This window comes from Phlebotomus papatasi, chromosome 3, assembly GCF_024763615.1.
Source record: "Phlebotomus papatasi isolate M1 chromosome 3, Ppap_2.1, whole genome shotgun sequence".
Lineage (NCBI taxonomy): Eukaryota > Metazoa > Arthropoda > Insecta > Diptera > Psychodidae > Phlebotomus > Phlebotomus papatasi.
The window spans coordinates 25,600,338-25,626,989 of record NC_077224.1 but is presented as its reverse complement, the minus strand read 5'-3'; the positions used below and the strand labels follow the sequence as shown (position 1 = coordinate 25,626,989).

Sequence of the window (26,652 nt, the reverse complement as noted above, 5' to 3'; positions counted from 1 at the left end):
GTCCATTTTTTTTAAATTAATTTTTCAATATTTTAGGAAGTGATTTAAAGAAAACAAAGATGATAAACTAGTTTTCTAGGTTCCACACAACCTTCCCGAAAAGGAAGTAACAAAAAATATGAATATGAATTAAAAATATTGCATTTCAAACTTAGGACTTCGGTGCTTATGCCAAAATTTGGCACATTTAGTATTACTCCTAGAACCTCATAAACATATTAAATATATTTATGAAAATATAAAATCGGTAATTATAATTTTTATAATTTTAATTTAATTTTACATTGAGGCATTTATTTTTAAAATGTCAAATTTCTTTAAATTTTTACCGTGAAACTCAACAAACTTTAGAGGGACTATGTTGAAAGGAAAATCTCCAAACTTATTAAAGAGTTTGTTAAGCTTAGAATAAATCCTGAAGGTCTTCTGAATCTAAAAAAAATAGAAAATTATGAAATGAGCTCTATAGAGTAATAAGCTCCAACTTTCTTAAACTTTAAAATCGAAGCATGAAATTTGAATTTAAGTAAGTCAAAAGTGAAAGAATTGGAGAAGTTTTTTGAAGATTTAGGGTTTTTTTAATTACAAAAAAAAGACATATTAAGGGAGACTATGGGGCAGAATTAGCGAGCAAATAATATTTTTGTTTATTTATAATTTTTTGAAAAACATGTTTTAATCAAACTGAAAAATACTTCAATAGAGAGGAATTTGATTACTGAATAGTAATTAGCCTAATATTCTTTATAAAGAAAATTGATCTAACATTGCCCCTGGCTAATTATACTTCGGTATTCCGTACTGACTGGGCTAAATATATAGATATTTCTTAATAAACCGATTTTATTTCTCTCATTCGTTTTTTTTTAATATAATATTTCTTTATATATTGTATGATTGTCAATTCTATTTATTTAAAGTAATTTTATATCTAATGCATATATAATTTTCTATTCTTTATTTTTGGTATTTACGTGTCAAAATAAGTGCAATAATCAAATAGATTCAAGCTTATCCTCGAGAATATTTAGCCTGTAAATTCTGTCAATAAATACAAAGATAAAATAAATTTATGCAAAGGATCTTTAATTGATTTATCATTGATTAGTGTATGACAGTTTGGAATAAATCTTTACTGTGAAATTTTACATTCTGAATTATATTCTCGAGGATCCGCTTAAGTTTATTAGTTAGGGGGAAGTGGGGCACCTTTGAAATTGGGATTTTTTCTAATGTTTAAGTGAAACTGAGCCATGTCATAATGGAATTTAGCTTCTCAATCTGTTTGTGTAGCTAAATTATATCACGAAAAGGCTCAATTTTATTTAAAAATGGGTGAAAAATCCCAATTGCAACGGAGCCCCACTTCCCCCTACAACTCCGTTTAAATGAGGTATATGAACTTTTTCACCTCAGATAAAATTAATCCATACAAATCTAAAATTACCCAGATTGTGGTAAAATCAATCTCTAAATTTCCAGCAAATTTCCCTGAAAACTCAAAAATTCCCATACCTTAACCCCATCCTGTGCCATTGAGTTAAACTAGCTGAAAACTATGGGTTTAGTGCTGGATGTGAACTATGGGGGCTGAATGGGGTTTTTTCCTCGGCAATTTTTGCGCATGATCCCCCACAATCAATCAATTTGGTGGGTAGTTTTTTTTCTGCACCCCCTCACAGCCTGGGAAATTTGCATGAATTGGATCCACGGAAAAATGGAGTGTATCCCATTGATTGGGATCCACTTCAACAGCCCGGTGCTAGGGAGGAGGCCTACAATTGCGTCTCACGGATGTAGATGTGAGGTCTAAATTCCGGTTTGAGTGTCCCCACTTTTGTCGCATTAAAAATCCCTGCCCAGGGGGTTTGGCAGGGGGCTACACCCTAACCCCACCTCAGACTGGGGGTTGTAAGGGTATCCTCAAATACAAGTGCATCATGGTTTGGCATGTGTGGATATGGGCTTTTTTTGGGGTGAGCATGTATGTGGTGTGGATGCGTAGATGTGTGTTGTGTTGTACTAGGGGAACACTAAAGAAAAGTTATGTCCCGAGCTCGATTGGTGCGCCGCCAATGGGCGGATATTTGAGCAAAAAGTGGGAGATTGGGCGTTTCTGTGTACATTTTACCCTCGGATCTCTTGAAATGTAGCACGCCATGTACGGAGCCGGTTTCCTCCACTTGTACATGGCGTGCAGAGTGAGAGGTACTGCGTCGCGGCTCAACACACATCGAAACATCACACGAGAGTCAGTTCACAAGAATACCCCGGACTAGAATGAATAGCCGAGTGCCGGTGAGAACGTGAACCGCGACTTTTTTTTTGCTTAGCGGATAGTGCTTTAGTGAGATTATTTACTTCATAATACTGAATCTGGACATGGCTATAGACTGGACTCCTATGGACGACCTACTACACCACTAGGCCGTCAAGTGTATGCCCGATCAGGGGACTGTTGGGCTGTACCAGGAGGCTTTAGTATCCTCCATCTAGATTTATGACATCACTTGATTGACTCTCAAGGCTCTGGAGTGACTCTTTTCTGAATATTTTTTTGGTGTTCTAATTTCTAATGTGACGCGTCAACCCGAAAGTGGTCACCCCTTTTCTTGCAATTTTGTGATAATAGTACCGTGTAGTCCAGTGCCATTTAGTTACATTTTCACATCTAATATCATCATCAAAACAAATCCATAAGACAGAACAAAGGTTTTCTTTTTCGAAAAAAAAGCAACAAATACAACGAGACAGTATCCTCAGCAACAATTGATGTCCTTAGGATATTTTGTATACAAGAAATAACGAAGGCAAAGCCATAGAGAAAAAAGTTTAAGAAAAAAACTCAGGCCTTAGCACAAGAAGAAACGTAATTTGACCTCTGAGGACTTTGATTTTTGCCGAAGAATCGATGCAATAGGACCAATTTAGTGTGACTAAAGAAGGAGCCCTAATCGAAAGGACTCTCACATTGATAAAAAAAAATACCCAGTGTCGTTTCCCTTAAGATTCGGGTTGAAGTGCTTTTTTTTGCTGGTGCACTTGAGGGCGCTCGAGTGTAAGAATTGGCCAACATTGGATCGGAGGATAAGACATTCTGGCAGTCAGCGAAGATGTTGACCGACATGGGACCGACGGCAGCGGGACAGTTCTACGGATCGCAAATCCCAACAATGGGCATGAACATTACAAATATAGCGACACATATACAAAAGCCATCAGTTAGTCCTGTAAGTGACAGTTGATTCTCTTTTTTTTAAACCTACTCAATACCCCTGATGGATCGTGATTGATTGTCTGACACATATTCTCCCATTGGAAACTATGCGATCTACGGGATACTTTCTCACATGACACTTTTCCCCGATAATGCTTAAAAAGGAATAGCGTCGGGGAGCCTAATATTTAGTTTATCAAAGAAAAACCATCGACTTTTGTGTTTAACAATTTGGGATTAGTCGTGACAAATTTCTTAAGCATTATACTTTCGAATAAAAAAAACAGCCTACCACTTAGCGCCACTTCATCAAATTCGGGCGAAAAAGACCTTTGGGCCTTGGTCCTTGTGGCTTGCCCTATCGCGATAGGGCATCAGCGGGGCATTCAATTACTTAAGATATTTCATCGACACTCTGACTAATTGAGGTCACAACTGAGAGGTGTTTGTCCAATCGTATTAATATTAATTCTCTCACCTCTGCCACAAAATGAGCCATGTAAACCCACTCAATTGTGGAAACACAAGTTTTTATATGCTAGAAATATTTACATATATATATGCAATTGTCTAAGGGGTCAGTCATAATGTCTTAGGTACCTGTACCTTATTTCTTTATTCACGCATAACGCAAATAAAATCTTATAGGTTTAAGTTCAATGATGAATGATTAGAATTAAGAAAAAAGAATTGTAAAATTACAGGGGTCGATTTAAATTTAAAGAAATACTTTGTTTTTTTTAATAGGAAGTTAAGAAGATTAAGAGCTAAATACGTTTAGACTATTGAAGTTTAACGATATAAATTTTTATATAGGAGAATTTGATATTCTCATATATTTTATCGATTTTACGGGAACGTGCTGGTAGGTATCGATTTTTCAAAAAAAAAAAAAAATTTTAGGTTAAAGGAAACTACTTTTAGAGTGCAAGGGGTAAAAGATTTAACATTTTGAATTAAATTGGCATAGAAACGAATCACTAAAATATTTTATTTCGTTTTTGTTTATTATTTTTACAGTGATAAGTAGAAATTATTAAATTTCTATAAATATGAATGCGTTCGATAACTTTTAGAGCAGAAATTGTAAACGGAAAAATGTGCATTGAGCGGTATTATCAACTGGTTTTACCGGTAGCTTTCAAACCGTCCTCATACAAGTTTATTAGTACTGCAGGGTGACTTTGACCCCCTAATGTTCGAAAGTTTTTCTTTAATTTTAAAGCTTAAAAATGGTCCTCAGCGATTTGAAATGGTAGATCGGATCGGTAAAGATCGTCATTAAATGCTAAAATTAAAGAAAAGCTTACGAACAGGAGAGGGCCAAAGTCATCCATAGAGGATAAAGTCATCCGCATCTACGGTATATCAATTTTATAAGTAAGAAAGGCTGAACTTCTTTCGTAAATTAAATTTCGAACAATCCCATCTATAATCTCTTTCGGAAAATGATTTTCGAGAAGATTCTCTTAAATTTTAGTATTTTATTTATCAATAAATAAATTTTGAAAGATTGATAAATTTTTTTATGAGGAGAAGGTCAGTTAATATATTATATGAATTTAAGATTGACTATCAAATTCTTTGAAGCTTTTAGTGCACTTTATCAATTTCGACGGCTTTTACTCACTCATTTTAAATGCACATTCCTAAAGAAATTGCGAGTGTTAGTCATCACTTTGATTAGCATTCTATACTTATCGATTTTCGCCTGTTCAAAAAGATGTTTGAACAGAGTTGATTTCGAAACAATTTCTCCTTAAAATCCTGAACTTGCTTTAGCCACTTTAACCCAGGTCTGATTCGATCTCAGTGTTTATATTCCGTAATAGTCTTAAATCTACAACATGAATATTTTTTTAACAAAGCCCACATTTGACGACGTTTTCATTTAAAAGGTAATTCGAATTTGAGAGATCGAAAATTGAGTATCGAAAATTCGAACTGAAAGCGCTCAACTAGCGAAAATGTAAACTTTAACTTTGAACTTTCAATGAATTTTCGAATCAGGTTGTCTCGATAAGGTTGTTCATCAAAAAAATATATCATGCTTTTAAGAATTATCCAAAAAATCCAGTATTTCGAAAAATATTCAGTTTCGAAATTCGGAAATTCGAAATAAAAATCGATTACTTAGAAATTAGAAATCTTACAGCTCTTCAATTGCTTTCCGAGCCATGTTAAGGCTATTGTATTGCCCTAGACACACTTAGGCCTTAATCCGAGAGGTGGCTTAACGTAATTACAATCAAAATAATAATCAGATTACATTTTTATCAGTTTTTGTCTAATCCGTCTCCCAGCTTAAGCCGAGAAATGGCTTAGTTAATGGGAAAGTGATGGGAATTTAATAAAATAATTATTTTGATTATAATTACATTAAGACGTTTCTCAGCTTAAATCGTAAGTGTGTCTAAGGTTTATAGTCATCAGTTATTATTAATAATCTTCAAACACATGTAGATAATTCAAGCGTTTTATTGATAAACCAAAATTCTGATCGCTTGCAACTGCTTTAATAGTATTTTGAATTTGAGCTATTCATTGAGAAAATTTACTTCAGACTTTATCAATGACTTTCCCCTCAAATAAGCAATCGTACAGCAATTGAAAAATTCTCATTAGCACGTATGAATATCACTGAGTCATTTGATAATTGTCCACGACAGATTCGATTAATTTGCAATAATTACGACTGGTGCATTAATTGATGTTGACGAGGAAAGAGGCACGATCGACCGCAGTAAATCAATTGAATCCGCTTTTGGTGGAAATGAGGCAATTTTGCGAGTGAATTAGGTGTTATAAGGCTCATACTTATTCTTGATAGATGTAAGTCAGAGGAGAAAAGAAGCCTGATGAGCGATACTTGGGATCTTTAGGAAAAAAGTTCTTTCAATTTCTGAAACTCGCGTGACCATAATTGTTGTCATTTTCCCTTGAGACTCTCACAATGTGCAAAATGTCAATCATGTGAGAGAATGAAGAGTGACTGTGGTCCGGCAAATCTTCCTTGGCCATTTGTGTGAAGTTTGTTGGATCGTGTGAGAGACGTGAGAGATGGTAAGAAGTTTGGATGTCTTTGGGATAATGATAAAAAAGGAATGGGAAAGCATTACACTTTTGCGGAATGCTCGAATTTATGTTTTGGATGTTCTGTTTTGGAAACTGAAAATTCGGGGAAAGCCTTCCTACACCGAAATTTAATTATTCGGTAAAGTTTCAAATATTGCAAAAACCGAAGGCCGATTAAAACCGATTTACAGTTCACCTTTTTATAAACCGTTAGAACCGTTAGACTAATTCAAATTTATCCGAAAATCAGAGACGTTTTAGATGAATCCAAATTTGTCTAAATCGATTAAGAAATATTGGCCTCAATTCTGAGACCAAGATCAAGATCAAGAAAATTTCAAGATTTTGGTATTCAGAAAAAAAAATCAAAATCAAGATATCAAATCTGTCAAATGTCTTGGAATCTTGAAATCCAAGAATCCAAGAATGGAAAATCTTGAAATCTTGTTTCTTTGCTAAGACATTTTAAGTTCCATAAATGCTTCGCGTCAGAATATGAAATCTTGATCTTGGAAATATTTAACAGCTTGAAATTTTGATCTTGGTCTTGGTCTCAAAACCAAGATCGAAAAACATTTTTCTTTTTGACCTTGAAATACCGTTATAAATAAAAGTTTAACGTTGCGAAATTCCGTTATGGCTTCGATGAAGTAGAGCAGAGGTGTGCAAGAACCGTTTAAAACCGAACAAACGTCAAATGAAACTTGTACGTCAATGGTCAAAACGCTACCTGAACAAACTTATTTTGACGTTTATTCGGTTTCAACGGTTCTTGCACACCTCTGAAGTAGAGGAAGAACTAGGTAGACTGTTCCCTAGTTCTATATCTCTAATTGTTTGGTCTGTAGTTCTCATACCGGACGTACGATCAGACAAAGACCTTTTCAACACTTTATTTTGCTAAAGCTGAGATTGTTAAATAAAACCTATGGGTGTGGAGTTCCGAAATTTCGATATATCGGAAAATCGGAAAACCGGAAGATTGTATACATTGCCTTTTCGTGAAGTTTCGAGCAAATAAAAGTTAAAGAGATAGGGAGAAATATCTCATAAATATCTTTTCCTCCTGCAAACGTTGAGCCCTTATTATTGATGGAAACACGCAAAATCCTGGAACTCATTTAACCATTCCGACAAAAGTCACCTCATTATGAGAGATGATTTTCCCGCCCGCCCCAGACAAACGCACTCCGACTGTTTTCTTAAGAAGGCCACATGAGGAATCTCCCTTGGCAGAGATTTATCCCATCATCGACAGGCCCGAGAAAGAGCGTTGAATTACAATGATTTGGGTTGAGAATGTGTGAAACTAGTGTTAACACACAATAAAACATGACATTATGTCTCTGACACTTAATTAATTATCCTCCCCGAAAAAGTTGAAATAATACCCCGATGCTTTGCCCCTTTCCTTCCCCGATCGAACTCCTGTGAAAAATTCCAGAGTGACAAATTTCGAATTCTTCACCATCGAGATAAATTAAGCGCATAAAAGTGACACTTTTTCACTTCACTCACGAGATTCTTCATTGACTGGCTTCTGGTATCTCCTTCGTTTTTTTCTGTGTTAGTCCCTTCAGGGAGAATCTTGTTTGAATTTTTGAAATATTTCTTCTTAATTTATTTATCGTTTGTTGGCACATGTGGAGGAAAATTTTCAAACAACTTGAGTACCAAACGGGATTCAGAGATAGTTGATTGTCATTATTGGTAAACAAGGTACTTCAACAATATACAACTTCTTCTTACATTTGTGTTACCTAAAGGTTACGATATCAATTCAAAATTTTCGAAGATCTTTGAAAGTCTTTTCGATAGAATGCATCTAGTTGCTTTGATAAATATTTTGTTTATCATATGAATAACTAAGTATAACCCTTTAAGGACGAATGGGACACCGGTGTCCCAAAAATAAAACTAATTTTTCGGACTATTTAGAGGACGAAATAATTTTTCATATAGTTAAAAAAATTGTTTTTCTTTTTGGGACACCGGTGTTCCACTCGTTTTTAAAGGGTTAAAACTTTAAAAGCTACTATAAAAAACAAATTACAACCCAATAAATAAAAAAACCTTTCTTTTTCGAAATCAGGAAACCATTCTAAAGTTTATTTGTAGCTGTGACACTTTTGAGAATTCGAGATTTTGGCTTTTGGGATTTTGGCCCATTCGGGATTTTGGCCTTCGAGATTTTGGCGTTCGGGATTTTGACCTGGATCCGTGTAATTTTTAGCAGTTTTAGGGCTTAAAATTGATTAGATTTTCTACCTCTTTTTTTTATATTTTAAAATCGAATTGTATTTTCGACTTTAAGATGTAAGATTATGTTCGAAATTTTGAATTCATAGTGAATATAAAGAGAATAACAAGCAGAAATTAGTACTGTAATTTGTTTTTCGAGGATTACAGTAAGGAAACAGTAACACTTTCGAAAATTAAAGTACTAATTTTTGCTTGTTATCTTCTTTATATTCACTACGAATTCAAAATTTCGAATATATAATCTTACATCTGAAAGTCGAAAATGCAATTCGATTTTAAAATACAAAAAAGAAAGAGGAAGAAAATCTAATCAATTTTAAGCCCTAAAACTGCTAGAAATTACACAAAGAGATTTTATATTGAAACCTTTTTCTCTATCAGTTATATTCCGATTTGCCTTTCGAATTTAATGGCGCTGGCACACCTTTTCAATTGAGTGAAATTCAATCGATTGAAATTTTACCTCTTACTCTTTCAAACTGAAATAACATATGTTTGTCTCTTTCTGTCAAATGAAAATTGAAATTTCGATTTCATTTTCAATTTGAATTTGAATTTTCATTTGACAGAAAGAGATGGGTTTATCTGATTTCAGTTTGAAAGAGTGAGAGATAAAATTTCAATCGATTGAATTTCACTCAATTGAAAAGGTGTGCCAGCATCATAAGAAAGTGGTTTTTCAAAACAAGTGGTGTGGGTGTATTCTTTTCAACTTAAGAACTGATTTATGAACAAGATGTCTCAACTTCTAACAATGTTGTATGTCGCCGGATCACCTTGAATTAGAAGGGGGTACAAACATAAAGTTGGGAAATAGTAATGATTTTCCGCTATTAATAGTTGCTGAGAATTTATGCTCTTCTTATGATCATTACCGACACCCTCTTCCTTTATTAATTATGCCCCTGATTTTTATGGTTATTGGAAAATAATCAGAATGATCGGGCACAAAACTTAGTTTTACAATGTGATACTAGCAGCGGGATGTCCGTTAATATCCAATCAATTTTTATACTTCATCAGTCCTCAATGGGCAATTAAATGGAACTCTCTATTAGTGACGGTTTTGTCGGTGGAATTATGTTAATTTTTTGGATGAATTTCTGGCGATTTCTCTTTCATCCACCATGATCTTTTACCGCGGGAGAACCATAAGGAGTTGTGGCTGTATCAAAGACCAGCATGGTGCCTGGAGAAAAGAGATTACAGTCAACTGGAGTGAATGGTGGTCTTTTCTGCATCATTCTTCTCTAAAACCTAAAATAAACACACACTCGAAGATGACCAACAATGTCCGGAGGAAGAAAAGAAAGATTCAAGGTGGACACAAAAGGCCACAACAGAATCCTCCAACTTGATGGCTTTTGTTATGCTATTTAGACTGCATTTTTATTCACTTTTCATCTCTCTCTTTGCCTGGACAATACCTCAATGAGGCTCAAGTTATATTTATCGGCAGATAATCGGTTAATCTCTCCTTTACCACTCTCCTTCAACCTCAATCGCTTCGGTGATCCTCTAGACCGATCAGCCCAAGATGATCTCGACTTAATCTCAAAATCGCCTCAGACAACCTCTCTCTCTCTTCCTCCTAAGACTTCTTGAGTACATTGTAGCATCAGCTATTTGCACAAGATGCCTTTTAATTCAACCAAGTGATTACTGAATTGGATTTAAAATTGCTCCACGAAAGACTTTCAATTGCAATTAAAGTATCGTGATCACTCCTGCAGAAGCCACTAAAGATCACTTGTTTCTGATTTGCAAGAGGCAGATGAGGATTTCAAGTTTGACTTGACACGAAGAGCCTGATTTCCGTGGTAGATTTCAGGTTTAGCCTAATGGTTTAACATAATCGTTTAATGTCCTAATGGTTTAGCTTTGAGCTTTTCTAATTTCTAGATCATATCTGGAAATGGGGGAACACTTGAACCCTTCTTTATTTCATTGTTTTATTTTTTTTTTAATATTTCGACTATGGATTTCGATTTTCAAGGATCGATTGCGGACCTACTAACTAAGGGAAAGTGCCTATATACTTCGTATGATCCTATGCTTTGCAATGACTAATTTTTTTCCACATTTCTGAGTGCATTCAAAGGGCTTTGAAATTATAGAAATGATAGAATTAGTACTGGATTTTATTTGGGGTGTATTAGAAGTCACTAATTCATTCGTCTTATATTTACTTGCTTTTAGTTTCAAAAGGTCTATTCAATATCTGAAGACCTTAATGGACACTTTTAAATGAGGATTTCGAATCTTTTGAAACGAATTCTGAACTTACAGCAACGAGGCATTATTTCTAACAGTTTGATATAACGGGAAGTGGGACGCCTTAGAATGTGTGGCAGCTTTAAAATTGGGATATTTAATTTATTTTTAAGGAACATTGAGCCTTATCATGATATAATTTAACTGCACAAACAAAATTAGAATGTAAATTGCACTATGATATGATATGTTTCAGTTCCATTTACCATAAGATAAAAACCATAAACATAAGATAAAATTCACCATAAACATAAGAGAAAAATCCAATTTTCAAAGCTTCCCCACATTCAAAAGTGCTCCACTTCCTCTACAGTCCGCTTTGAGTGAACTTCTAAAACAGAAGCAATTGGAACTAATATAAAAGCACAACAAATAATACAAATAATAAAATAGAGCGAATATAATTGAAAATTTCTAATTATTTTCGAGTTTTGATTGAGTAGTATTTTCTAATTAATCATTTTCATTTCATTTTATTTATATTGCTTTTTTTCAGACTTTATAGTAAACATATTTTTATGGAAAATTTTAAAGAACTTCGTACTGTTTATAATCTTGTTCCGTCGAGGCAAAGCACTAATTCTATGCAAATTAAAGTGCACGATGTTACACTCAAGGTGTCCGATATATTACCCAAAGTAATTTTAGAAAAACTAAAGACAATATACAACTTTACAAAATTTCCAAACAACACTTTTATAAAGGAAATTTAAAAAAAATGTCAATTTATGTAAAGTAGTAAAATTTTTAAGTAAGAAAATGGGGACTTATCTTGAAACCTGTCCGAAATATTGTTCCGTTCAGGGCGGAGCATTCCCATACATTTTCCGTACAAAAGTATGGTAATATTTTTTTAAAGTTATTTTTTAGTTTTAGTATAAAACCAAATGCAATTATTTTAAAACTTTTACCAAACGAAAGAGTATCTAATGTTATGTTATTGGCTCAAAATTTATAATGATTGCACGAGGATAACAGTTCCTAAAATCTATATGAAAAAAACGTAAAATTCGCAATTTTTTGAAATTTTCTGACAAATTTTCTATATTTGTAACAACAGTAACATTTTAAATTCAATAAAATTTATTCTCTGTACATGTGCCAACCATTTCGTGTTATATTTATTTTTGTGGGATCTATGACTTAAAAATTATAAAGAATTTAAGAAAAATATACCATTTCTGAATTAAAATGCTCCATCCGTTAGCTAATCATCCTAGGTTCCGTTTCCCTACACAGTAAAAAATAAAATAAAATAAAATTTCTCATAAATGTTTGAAAATTCCTAACTAACTAAAATATTTGTAAAAGTTTGTACTTCTTGCATATGCATTATTCGTTACATGACCACTTGACGTGTATTTTTGTTTTTTTTTTACAAACATTTGGTCTTACATTTTTGTTTGTTTGGCAAAACTTTACGATCAAAGAACAAAATATTACGATTTATTTTGTGTGTTTACGAACAATGTTTGTGAAAAATGTACTAACTTTTACTAACTTTTTAGGGTTATACGTTTTACTAGCATTTCGTAGGTACCGAGTAGGAATAATTTTTTTTCTGTGTATTCATATAAACATTAGTAAATTTTGCAATTTAGGATCCATGATATATCCCTCTCGTTTCACTGTTTCCTTTGAAACAATTTAATTTCAGCTTGATGTTTATGGTGTTATAGGGGCATTTGCACCTAACGAAATTCAATTAAGAGAGTAGCAAGAGGTGGGTGGTGTACAAAATAGGGTTCTATAAGAACAATTTCTGTTATGAAGACCTATTTTGAACAAAAAATAATAGGTTGATCGGAAATACATACAATCCACTTCATGCTATGCTCCTAATTAAATTTCGTTGGGTGTAAATGTATATTCAAAATATTAAAAATTCAGTTTAAGCGCCACTAATAAATCTTTAGGTTATTATACCTAATTTGTAACCTATAAAATCGTCTATTATTCTGATTATTCTGCATATTATTACGCAGGTTCTTTGAAGAAAGGTATAAAGATAAGCTACAAACTATAAAAATTAAATCAATTTGCTTAATTGCGTTTTTGAAAATTCTTAAAATCATTTGCTGATCTTCGCTCCATTCATGGTGAATGCATAACATTGCAATGTTCTTAAGAACTAAAATACTCCAGTAAAAAAAATTAATTTTTAATTTTCTTTCAAAATAAAAATCAATTGAGAGAAAATAATGAATTTAGCATTGCAATGAATATTTTTTCATACAAATTTTCTCAATTTCTTATGTACAACAGCATCACATGCTGCTTCCTGCAATATATAATAATGTTTTTGCAATTTGCATGAGCTTTTAAATAATTCAAAAACATTCCCGACAATTCAATTACACAGTATATAGTGAAATAGTCTACTTGAAAAACTATTGAATGATTTTAGTTGTATATCAAATGCAATTTTCAATTGGATCTTTTGCAGCAAATCGCGCAATGTTGAAGCATCTCTGGCAAAATCTTGTATATATATTTTTTTCCTCCCCAGCAATTTCCTTAAATACCATGAAAACAATCACACCGAAGCTTGTGATCTTTCGCCTCCGGAGGATCAACGTGCAATTTCCTCATTAGAAATCAAATGGCAATAAAATTTAATTCTCTATCTCCACCTCTTAATTGTTATTCTCTTGGGTGGATTATCTCGTGTGGATGGCGATAAGATCGTTATGGAAAATTAATTTCCTCAAATATCGTGCGATATTGTTGAATAGATGAGAAACAATGCTGCATTTAAAACCAGGATTTCTTATGGAAATCGTGGTATGGGGAGTCATGGGGCAAAAAAATGCGTTTTTTTTATTAAATAAAGATGAATAGCTCAATAAATAATTTATGATTGAAGATGGAAAAATAATGAGTCGAATTAGTCACATTGAAAAAAACTTGGTTTTAGTATCTACGTCTGAGTTTTTTTTATCTTTAATTTCTTTCTGGTATTATATCTTGATTTTAATTTCACGTACGAGTGTATTTTCTTGAGTGAAACAAAATGCAAAAAGAAAAAAGCTACAAATTAATTTAGCGCAATTTTCAACCAATTTCAGCGAATTACTGCAATATTGTGACAAATGATAAATGCCACGAGACCGCGAGAAAAGTCAGTTAATCAAAGATCGGGAAAACTCTTACAACTTATTTGTAAAAGAGATTGCACAAGAAGCGATGTAATGAATAATTTTCACGATTTTGAACAATAAAGTAATCCAAGAATTTTATGGTCACTGAAAACAAGCAATAATATTCAAATTTTATCTGTTATAAAATATAATCATTAGTTCAAGTGAGAAATTTACTTTGTTGAAGATGAATCCGTTTAGCCCAGAGGTAAAATCATATTCTAGGCGTGAAAGTACATCTTGCGTTTGAGGTTATTAATACAAGTATTTCTACTTGTTAAAGTTACTCGAGAAAATCATCTTTCAATCAATAAAACATTGAAGAACACTAAAAATCAGTTAGTTATTTGATTTGTAAATAATGTACAAAGCACGAATTAAGTCTAATTTAAAACGTATTTTTGGTGGAATTATGTAAGGTTGTACTTAAAATAAAAGTATATAGTCTGTAACCGTTTTAATAAGGGAAAAATTTCGAAAACAAACCAGAAAGTATATGATTTTTTTCTATTATTATTATAAAGTTATTATTTATCTACTGAGCTAGTTTAATTAAGCACATTCTTTTATCATACTTAAGGTAAAGTACCCTTACTCGACCGGGTTCCTCTATTCTACCGGTGGGTCAATTTTTGAATATTTGATGGTGAATTTCATAAATTTCTATGAATTTGTCACTGATTCGTATTATTTAAAGAATAATTGACCTATTAATGTTAGATCATACACAAAATATTATAGCAAAAATAATTAAATTGAATAAATAAATCTACCGGTCGAATAGAGGAACCGGTCAAATAAAGGGTACTTTACCTTATATGTTAAAAATCCGAAAACTTCAAAATCTTGGAAATTTCTACTGAATGCAAAATTAGAATTACGTTTATCCTTAGTTCACTTGTTTATCGGATCCGGATTGTGGACAAATTTGTAAATTTAAATAATTGAAAAAGAAATCAGCAAAAAGTAAGTGAATCATCTGGGGCAAAATGTAACAATCCAGAAATTGCAAAATTCGTTATCTTCGAAAATAAAAACAACCCAGGTTTCTTATCTTAGATAAAGGGAAGTAGGGCCCTTTGAATTAGGGAACATTCTAAATAATAGCGTATTTCTAATATTTTTAAATGGAACTGGACAAGATGCCCTATTTCCCCTTCAGAATATACCTATTTTAACCAACATAATTCTGATAATTTATGCATTATTGAATGTCTCCAGAATGACCAAATTTGATGAATACGAATCCGTTATCTCTTGTAGGATTTCTCTAAGAGCTTTCTCTTTAGAAAACGTATCACATTGTTTTCAAAACTTACCATTTGGGGTAAAAAGGGGCAAAAATTCGCACTAAAACTAACATCGCGGTCCATTTCTTATGCAGTTCGTTTTTTTCTGCTTCTTTTAAAGCACCAAAGAAACTTTTCTTGCCACAAGCAGTTTTTCAAAAATAATTTGAAATTAACATTTCTTGTTAAAGTAGAGAAAAAGATTTACGACAAAATTTTAAATGATTAAATTTTCTATAACAATGCGCATATGAATATCTCTGTTATTTACGTTAGGTCACAAAAAAATGAATATAAATATTTTCTATATATAAATATTTTACATATATAAGTCATCAATATTTTCTACAGAATTTTTGAGATTGTTTATTAAATTAAATTAAAAAATAATGGTTCGAAAAGTACGTTACACTTTGAGTAGGAGAAAACGATATTTTGCAGGTTATCTCCACGTTTCTTTACTAAGGAAGCATTCAAGCCGAGGGATTTTGATTTGAAATATCCACTTTAAAATAAATAAAAATGAGCTCAATTGAGTTTTAATCTGATATATTTTTTTCTATCTTTCGACATATAAAATGACCATCATCGAAAATTTGACGTTGCTGCTTTTTTTTTGTCTTCTAAACAAACCTAATACATATACTCTATCTATATTAGGTAGACCTATTAGGTCTTCACACCTAATATACACTACTGTAGTATCTACTGGTGAGTCTCAGGTAATATTTCCTAGTGGTTCGTTTCTGAGATAAATTTCTCTACCGTGTGTTATAATATCCCCCAGTGTGTCTTAGCTAAAATAAAATTCTTACTAGTCCTTCTCTTTTGTTATACAATGTCTGTTGCGTGGTGTCTTTTAAACTAAGACTTAAATTTTTAAAGAGACCAGGGGGTTTTCTTGCTTCTTTATCTCACAAACAATAATTAATTATTAATTATTATCAATAATTAATAATAATAATAAATATAAAATTAAAAGAAACTGTGTAATTAAATACTTCATTGCACAACAGGAGGGTAATTTTTGTGTCATAGCATAGACAAAGTTAAACACAGTTAAAACTCAGCGAGGGTTTTTTTTTTATTTCGAATTCGAAATGGAGGTTTCGAATCAATTTCTCCCTGTTTTTATGAGCCCTAAAAAGATGATTCTTGTTTTTGCAATAATAGAATAATTTAGTTGCTCAATTTTATTTCAATTTAAGAACATTCTTGTATAATTATGGAACTTAGCATCTGAAAATTATTTATTTCATTAAGTTTTTACAACATCTACACATATTTTTTATATAGAAAAATAAACATAGAAGAGAGTGCATGCTTCACCTCAGCTTCCTACTAAAGTCCCGCCCCCTCATTTCCATCACCGTTATCATTTTTCAAATAGAAATTATATGATTGTCGAACACCATGTGAATGAAGTTCGAAGCGTTTCGAAATAAAATAGAAAGCAAGCCAGATTTTGTATTTTAGTCAAGACACACTAGGGGAAGTTATAACAGAGGATGGAAAAAAACCACCACAGGCACAAACCACTCCGGGAGGTTTCCCAAGACTGACCCACCTGAGCATTGTACATTGAAATGCATTTTGAATTTGAATTCTAAAAAACCTTGTTTAGAAGCAACCTAAGAATCCAAATAGACTTAGGGCTTAAATAGACTCAGGCTGATCCGTGAGAATATTTAGTGTGAAAAATTTTACAGTATAAATTTATTTGAAACTGTAATATACTGAGGACTCAGGATCATCGAATAGAAGTGCCTTGCATCAATTTCCTTCACTTAATCCTTTACTACCAACTTTTATAAGCTAAATATTTTCAAGGATCAGCCTGAGTCTATTTGGGCCCTTAGGCTGATCCTTGAGAATCCTGTAAAATTTAGTAGTAAAAGTTTAGGTAAAGGAAATTTGTGCACAGGCCAAAGAACCTCTAATCGATAATCCCACACCCTTAATGTATGACAGATTGGGATAATTCATACACTGTTAAATTTTTAAAGCTAAATATTCTCGAGGATCAGCTTGAGTCTGTCTAGTCCCTAAAAGTTCTTTAAAAAGTATTTCTTTTCAAAGAATAATTTGTCAGTCTTCCTATCATCTTAACATTGCTTTTAATCTTCAGATCAAAACGAGAGAAAAGCGCCTACATTAATATACTCTTGGAAATATTTCAACAGTCTCTTGAGAAATTTTGCTTCACTTGAAACCCTAAAGAGTCTTCATCGTATTAACACGATGATGTCATAAGATAAATCACTTTAGTTAAAAAGGCGAACAATTGTCATGGAAAATTGGGGTTTATTGTCACTGAAGTAGCGAATAGAATAAAATTTGACACAGATTCTCGAGGCATCAAAAACGGTCGCATCTTGTAAAAATTTTGTGGCAGAAAGAGATAAAATGTACTTGATAAATAGCTTATTATTTTCTTTTACGCCACAAGACTTTCCTAATCCAAACATATTCAATGTGGTGAGATCGCAAAAGGCAACCGTGAAAAGTTGAATCAGTTTTACGAGGCGTGACGCTCAAGATCAGATACAGATCCATCTGCAAAGAGCGGCTTCTTAAGCATAACGCCTAAGAAGGTATCACTTCACTTGGGTTAAAATAGGGAGATCATGGTGACGAAGGGACAACAACAAAAAAAAGGTGGTTAGAAAACGAGGAATAATTGTCCGGGAAATGTCTTCCAAAGGGAGAGAGAGACAGTGCAAATCGTGCATTGAGTTACATGGCTATTAATTAAATTCAACTAAACATCTACTTATTTTTTTCGCATATTTGAGGAGATGGTGTGTGCCTCATTTTGTCAGGCGCGAACATCTTAATCTTTCATCAAAGAAAAGCGTTTTGCTCCTCGATTTTTCCACACACTCTGTACTAGCTGGGAAATTTATTTCACTTACTTGTCACATTTAAATGGTGCGTGTCGTGTATTTTGCATTAATATACGTGTCATCCGTCTTCTTCCTCCCATTTTGCTCCCATGGCTTCTTTTTTTGCAAAAAAAAACTAAAAAGAAAACAACTCTAAAGACATTTCTTAAGCATTTCCCAACTATTCTGGCAATGTCTCACTGTGTCTTTCTCGGCAGACGGCATCTCCTCAAATATACCATTTCCTCTCAAAAAATCACCATCTCTCATTCATGATTTCGATTTGGTGTGAATTGATTTGAGTGTCAATGCATTTGAATTGCTAATCAACCTCTATCGTCTCCCAAAAAAACTCTGATCTTCCCCAGGATTTAATATATCCCACGAAGATGTAAAAAGAATTGTAGATGAATTGAAAATAACACAGACAAGCCGAAGGAGATTGTAAAAAAAAATCAATTACCATTGTAAAAGATGTTATATTAATAGAAATCACGATTTTCTGGAATCAACATTATTTAACAAAAAGTGAAGTGGGGATTAGACATTTTTCCTCTAGGAATTGCATGAATGAGTTTCTCCATTCATAGATTAAATATATATCTATGTGAACATGTTTGAAATAACTGATAGAGGGGGTATAATAAACGGCTAAGATAAAACAAAAGGGGGTTTGTTTTATCTAAATCTGGAAGTTGATGTCTCTTACTGTTTGGCCTCTAGCAATAGATGGTGAAAAATATTGCGTTCTTTGAATTCAACCAATAACGAATTAAAATTAATAGAAAGACTTTATAAAATATTTCGTTTAATGTATTAAATGAAGACCAGTAAACCGAATTCAATATATATTAACTAGCGGATAAATAAGTTTACCACTCATAGTTTACTATAACGGACTATAATAAATTGATTGATAACGGTTAAGTGGTCAGGAAGACTGATCGACAACGGTTAAACGATCAGCCAATCCGGAAGACTAATCGACAGCAATCAGCTGATCATGAAGACTGATCGACAGCAATCAGACGATCACGAAGACTGATTGACAGTAATCCGTCGATCATGAAGACTGATCGACAACAACCAGCCAATCACGAAAACTAACAGACAGTAATCAGCCGATCATGAAGAATGATCGACAACGATTTTGATCATGGAGACTAAATTGATAGCAATAAACAGATCATGAAGACTGATTGAAAACGATCGGACGATCATGAAGACAAATCGACAGGAATCAGCCGATCATGAAGACTAATCAACAGGAATCAGTCGATCATGAAGAATGATCGACAACGATCAGTCGATCATGAAGACTAATCAACAGCAATCAGCCGATCATAAAGAATGATCGACAACGATCTTAATCATGGAGACTAAATTGATAGCAATAAGCCGATCATGAAGACTGATCGACAACGATCAGACAATCATGAAGCCAAAACGCCGGGAATCCTCCGATCATGAAGACTAATCAACAGCAATCAGTCGATCATGAAGAATGATCGACAACGATATTGATCATGGAGACTAATTGATAGCAATCAGCCGATCATGAATACTGATCGACAATGATCAGTCGAACATGGAGACTAATCTACATCAGCCGATCATGGAGATTGATCGGCAACGATCACTCAATTTTCACCGTTCACTTTCTGATCATACTTGTTCATTTGAAGATTTTCCTGTGGTCGTCAGTAGGAATGTCATCTTAAGATTAAAATACCTTTCTAACCTCCTGTATTCGAATCAGATATAGACATTCCCTAGTGGTTGATAAAACTATAATTTACCTTTCTTCATTTCTTGAGGATCGTTCATCTTATTTACATTTAAGATTTTCATTAAAAAAAGAAAATACCTTTCCAGTTGATTGTTACTTGATACTAATGATTTCTTTTATTGTAAATAAGTCTAATAATCTTCAAAAAATAAAAGAAAAACATAGGTTAGTCGACCACTGAAGGACCATGATCCGGACCGAAAGCTCTGGGAAATTTTAAAAATTTGTTCAAATCTTCAGGTGACTTCATTTCTACTAGCGACCACTTTAAAGTCTTTAAATACACTCAACGATCGTTCATCACATCGGTCTTAACTTTCAATACTTGTTCACCTTCTGTCTCCTAATCGTTTATCTTCTAGACTGGTACAAAAGCATAATTTACGAAATATTGATTTACTTGTATGGGAAATTTCAAGACCTTTAAATTAAATCTAAATTTGAATAATTCGGTTGAGGACAGAGTGTAACTTCGACTTGAAAAACTGGGTTAAGACAAACTCAATCCTCTTTCTCAACGCCTTTTATAGTATCTGCATTTTTCATGCTTTGAATTTTTATTGTTTATAAATTTATTTTAAATGCTTTTTTTATTTGTTTGGTAAATTAAAAATCTGAATTTGTCAAAACAAAATATTTTTGAAAATGCTAAACAGAATATATAATACTGAATAAGTTAAAAAATAAATTCAAGTCTGGAAATCGAATTTCATCTTAAGAATGATCACAGTTTGCCCTAAATTTTTGGATTGAAATTGGTGGAAGAAGGGATCTTTTGAAATAAGGCTTTTTTTGACCCAATTTTAATTAAAATGAGTCTTATTTTTATGCAGTTTCGCTTCACAACTAGAGAAGAATCGAAGAATAAAGTTCTTTTTCAAAGGTGCCCCAATGTTACCTTAGTGTTCTTTGTATGACTGACAACACTGTTCTCCTTAGTTCTTTAATGCCGTATAGAAGATCCCATCAAGGATCGAAACATTGCAAATAAAGTAAAATTGTGGAGCATAAATTAACCCGCCTTTGACTTCATTAAAAATGATTCAGTTCTCTTTAGTAAAAGTAATTATGCAAGATATGAGAAGTTATAAATGAAAAAAAGATGTACCGAGACATGAAGTAGAAAATAAGTAATAAATAAGGGGTGGAAAACTGTTACCATGCTTTGCGAGCTGCTCGAACTCTACGATAAGGAGCTTCACGTAAATACTCGGTTTCGAAATTTTTTTGTGTGCATAAAAGTTTTATATCGATGTAAATTTGTCTATAAAGTATCACAAAACCACATTTAAATTGAAAATTTGTCAAGAAGAAGGTTTTTTAAAAAAAATATTAATGTTTAGTTTAATTTTAAAAATTATTACGATTTAATACCGATTAGTACCGATGCAGTTGGGTTTGATATTTTAAGACTAAATCTAAATTTGACCAGATTTTTCCTGTGGAGGGTGTTTATGGATGGAATGTTCACTCAAACTTATCCCAAAATAAACAAAATCGCAAGGGCCAATTTTACTAACCAATTTCGCTAGCTTCGCTAGAGATTGTTGACTAGTGGGGGGTCATCAATGATCGGAAGTTCATATCTTTCACCGCTTACAAGACAATACGGTCAAAAGGTAAAAAATGGGTTGTGTAAAATGTTAAGGAGTTAAAAGAGAAAATAAAATCTCATATTGTCGATTTTTTTAAACTTTAAAATACTAACAATTTATTTTTAGAGCTTCATAAGATTTCTAATGAGTGTACTAATTGGAGAAAAATCTGCGCGAGAAAATAAAAATAGAATGAATTAGTAACGTTTGAATTGTTAATTAAACATGCACTTTATAATTTAGTTATATTCCATTTAATATAATCGAGGCAAGTGCATTTTTGGTAGATGTATAGACTAAAAATAATTCCAGATAGCAATCATTTACAGTAAATCATTTTTTCAATTATTTCAGCTGAATATTCTCTCAAAGCCTTAATCCGTTTTTAAATTTAAATTCATGCTAAAAAGATTTCGTCAAAAAATATATCACTGAGAAAAAATAGGGTTTGATTAACTTTTTTTGTCATAATTGTAAGATTTTTAAGTGTAAAATATATCAACATTTTTTATGTTAAATTTACACCCTTTCAGGGGTGAAATTAACATGAAAACGGATTATTTTAACCCCTAATACACCTAAAAATGGTAGTATTTACACTGATTTCAGATTAATACCCTAGGGTAAAATTAACATTTCCGTAATATTAATTTTATCATTTTCGGACTACTCTGACTATTGGATTCAGCTAAACTTTAATTCAACTGACAAAAGGTTAATACAATTTACAAAATTTAGCTAATGCCATAAACATTTGGTTACCAACTCGAGAGATATTTCACAAGGGAATTTGTACGTAATTTTTTTTTAATAACGTTTATATTACCTTTCTCTCTTTGTGCTTTTTACTAAATATTTTTCGTGTAATGAATTAATCTTGTTAAAATTTTGTCAAAAGAATGTACTTCACTAGTTTGACAAAACTTTTCCATATTCTGTTTGGGCGAACATCCTTTTGACAAACTTTTCATGTTAATTTGACAAAAACTTTTTTCAGAGTAGAATTAAATAATCATTAAAACGTATACACTGAGAAAAAAAGAGGATGCGATTAACTTTTTTCCTCATAACTTTAACACTTTTTGAGTGTAAAAATATATCAACATTTTTAATGTTAATTTTACACCTTCTTAAGAGTAAAATTAACATGAAAAAGGGTAACTTTAACCCCCAATAACCTAAAAAGGGTAATATTTATATCGATTTGGGATCAATACTGCAGGGTAAAATTAACATTTCCGGAATGTTATTTTAACTTTTTCGGATTTCTCTCAGTGTATTATTTCCTCTCCTAATCTCCTCCCAATTTAAATGAAATCTTACAAAATTGAGTTGCATAACCTCACTCTGAGTAACTCCATTAAGTCCGACTAAAACATAACCTCACTTTATTCATAAATGTCATTCAACTAACTAAAGAAATTGTCAGAATTGCGAATTCTTCCAAAGGTTTTCTTATTATTCACAGCAGTATTTCAAGGGTTTCAATGAATGAATTACCGACCGTACAGTAACTTTTATGCAAATTATTACTCCCCTATTACTACAAATTGAGGTTATGGCATTTGTTATAAGTTAAAGCGGATCAGTTAGAAATGAGAATAAAACACAAGAGTAGCATAAAATTAAAAAAAACGAAATAGTTTTTACTGGGTTAAAGTTATAAAATATTATCTTTTTAAGTCATAGAAAAAAAAATGAAACTTCTGTATTAAATTATGACTTTGTTAATAATCTGCTAATATAACTACATTTTATCATGAAGCTTTGAAATTTACAAGATTGTTAAGACTGTTATGCAGCAGAAAATGGAAATAAAAAAAAGCATATTATTCAATAAAATTTTACTGTAGTAGCTTCAACAGTCACTGAAAAGACTCAAAAACGATATTTCAAACGGCGTGCATAAAATTTTCAAACGCAATGAAGATGAAAGAGGTGCATATGAAAATAGGTGGATAGCATAAAACATGGGAATAATCAGTGTTGTTGTCTAAAATACACCCCGCAGCGACTTATTTGCCGTAAAAATGATGTTTTACACACAAAATAAAACTAAATGGACGCATTTTCGCATCAATTTGTCACAAGTTGTGCATTTTAATTCACAATTTAATTAATCATCTCGCACACAGGGGTCAATTCCATATTAATATTGCATTATAACATTATGTGTGCAAGAAAGGAGGGTAAATTAAATTAAATCCCAGATATTAGTAGCTAGAAGTGAGGTGAGAAAAAAATTACATAAAGTTCCAAGAAAAAAATCACCATATGGCGTACGTGTAATGCATGAAAAAAAACGCAAAATGTAGCTTTGTAATCGAATTAATTGTTAATTCGCATGAAAAGCAAATAAACTCCTGCTACTGAAATTATTTCTCATTCAGTGGCAATTTGGTTGGGGACCCCAGCCAGACTCAGATGACCACAAATTCTTCTGAGGCACAGTTTAGACAGTCTGAAAAAATCAAGAACTAAAACACTCACCTCTAACTATATCAGCCTCAGGCTGTCCAAGTTTTGTACTCGGTGGCTCTTTCAACTTCTTTGCTCAAGTTACCACCGCGAGGGGCTCCTTTTGGTCTTGTACCTTTGCAGATGAGATTCTCGGCACAAGCAGCAGACTTGCTAAAATATGTTACAGCTGTATATTAAGATAATTTACTGTTTTAAAGACTTTTCAATAAATCTCAAAATTGGCAAGCTTAAAGTCGGTGAAATAATCCAGATTTTTCAGCTTCAAAGGAGCAAAATCTAATACAAAGACAATTTCTTTCTCAAGTTGTTTTGCAATTTGCCAATTTTATTTTCTAATGAAATTTTACTATTTGGCTTTGAAGGACATTAATTAATATCGTTCGATTTTAATGTGACTATAAATATATTTTTTAAATATAAATGCGCTGAGAGAAATCCGAAAAAGTAAAAATAACATTCCGAAAATGTTTATTTTACCCTGTAGTATTCATCCGAAATCGGTGTAAATATTACCCTTTTTAGGTGTATTAGGGGTTAAAGTTACCCTTTTTCGTGTTAATTTTACCCTAAAAAAGGTGTAAAATTAACATTCAAAAATGTTGATATACTTTTTCCACCTAAAAATGTTAAAGTTATGAGGAAAAAAAGGTAATCGCACCCCTGTTTTCCTCAGTGTGGGAAAGAGAGGCACCTTTGTTTTGAGGCAGCTTTAAAATTGAATTTTTTCTCCTATTTTTAAATGGAACTGAGTTTTATCATCATACAATTCAGCTTAAATATATCACTGTAAGATCTAGTTTCATTTAAAAATGGGAGTAAAAAGCCCTATTCTAAAGATGCCCAAATTCCCCCTATTAATATGTTTGAAAGATGTAATCGTATTTCTCAACGAAAAATACGTATTTTCACATCAATTTAAGTAAGTTTTATTTATAGTTTTACTTCGAGTTTAAAAATTTATTTCTATTTTTTAATCTAAAAAAAAACTAACTAGTCTTGCTCATATAATATTAGGTATGCATAATGGACCTAAATGCAGTCCTACTCTAAAAAAATGTTTTGTTAAATGTACAAATACAAATGGATTTTGTTAAAATTTTGTCAAAAGAATGTTATTTACCAATTTGACAAATTTTGTTCTTGCATTTTATATAGAAAAAAACATCATTTAGACAAACTTTTAACAAGATCCAGTTGGGCTGCCGATTTGACAAAACTTTTCCATATTCTGTATGGAAGAACATCCTTTTTATAAACTTGTCTTGTTAATTTGACAAAACATTTTTTTCAGAGTAGGTAGAGCAGATCCGTAAGAAACCGAACCAAATGTAATCTAACTTAACCTGCTTATAGGTTATTAGGAATGCAAATCTGTTTTTGCGGTTATCCGTCTTATGGCCTCACCCTATAAGTATCGGGCAATACTGCCACTTCATCATATAGCGCCATCTTTACGTATAAGATGGCAGTATCATAGTGGAAACACTGAGTTTATCTACACGACCATTGCTCTTTTATGCCTTAATTTCTGTTTCACAATGGGGGGAGGGGTCTTCGAAAATCAGAAGTCAATATCTCTTACCGTTTGGCCTCTAGCCGTATCACAATTTAAAAAAGGGGAATTATATAAATGCTCTCTCTTTGATTATGAGTAGTAAAAAATATTTGAAAAATCACAATCCTAAAGTTTCCACTTAAGTTCTCTAAAAGATAATAATCTTCAAAAATGTCAGAGGAATAAGGCTTTCAGGTTTCGAATAGACTCTGACTTCAAGCAATTCATATTTCTCCCATGTCCCTTCAATGAATCTGACCTAAATTTTTCAGGAAATTTGACACTTAAGTCTGCCTATTAAAATATATATTGCCAGATATAAGTCAGGTTCATAAAAAAAAATGAGGTATTCCAAACCAGAGCGGGTTTGAAACCTGAAAGCCTTATTCTATATTACCAAAAATTTACCAAATATACTGCCTATATATCATTTTGACATAACATGAACAATTAGTTTTTACTGCGTTAAAAATATCATACTCGCTCGAGAAGGCCTACCGCAAGAATTTGTTTAAATATTTCATAAATGCAAATTCAGCACATAAGACAGCAATACCGAAAAGAATTAAGGGCGCCCATCTACAAACGTTATTGGCTGAAATATTTACGTGCGATAATGTAAACAGGAATTCCTATTCCCAGTGATAACAAGAAGGTGGCCAGAATGAGACGAATTCTATTTGTTTTTTATTCATTCATTCAATTCTCTGTTCTCTAGTAAATTCTTTTCTTAAATCCAAATAATTTCATATTTATCTCATAATATTTTTGCCTTATTCCAATGCCCAAGGGGTAGACCAGAAAAATAAAAGAACATACCACCACTTAGTGTCATGCTGAGTCCTTTTTCCCCATCGTTCAATATAATAATAAAATGCTGCCATTTCCAGTGTCCACACAAAAAGGGCGAGATTGCGCTTTTTTCACATGATTCCCAAATTCATGGTGAGAAGAATAATGTTAATAATTTGCTGAAGGTGAAGATAAAGAGAGTGTTTGGCCTGACAATTTGTACATTTTTTCTCTCTGGGATCCCAAAAGTACTCCTCTCTGCTGCAGTCCTCTTGTGTCAATCTCGCCACGGGCGACC

The 26,652-nt window shown here is 32.5% G+C and overlaps 1 protein-coding gene across 1 annotated transcript in view; it reads left to right on the top strand.

Moving 5' to 3' along the window:
• Positions 1-2,169: 2,169 nt before the first annotated feature.
• LOC129807352 (transcription factor Sp9-like) overlaps positions 2,170-26,652 on the top strand; it is a 57,637-nt gene continuing 33,154 nt past the window's right edge. Inside the window, 1 exon segment of the mRNA XM_055856561.1 lies at positions 2,170-3,230. Within this exon segment, the coding sequence (XP_055712536.1) occupies positions 3,114-3,230 (117 nt within the window). The 5' untranslated portion in view covers positions 2,170-3,113.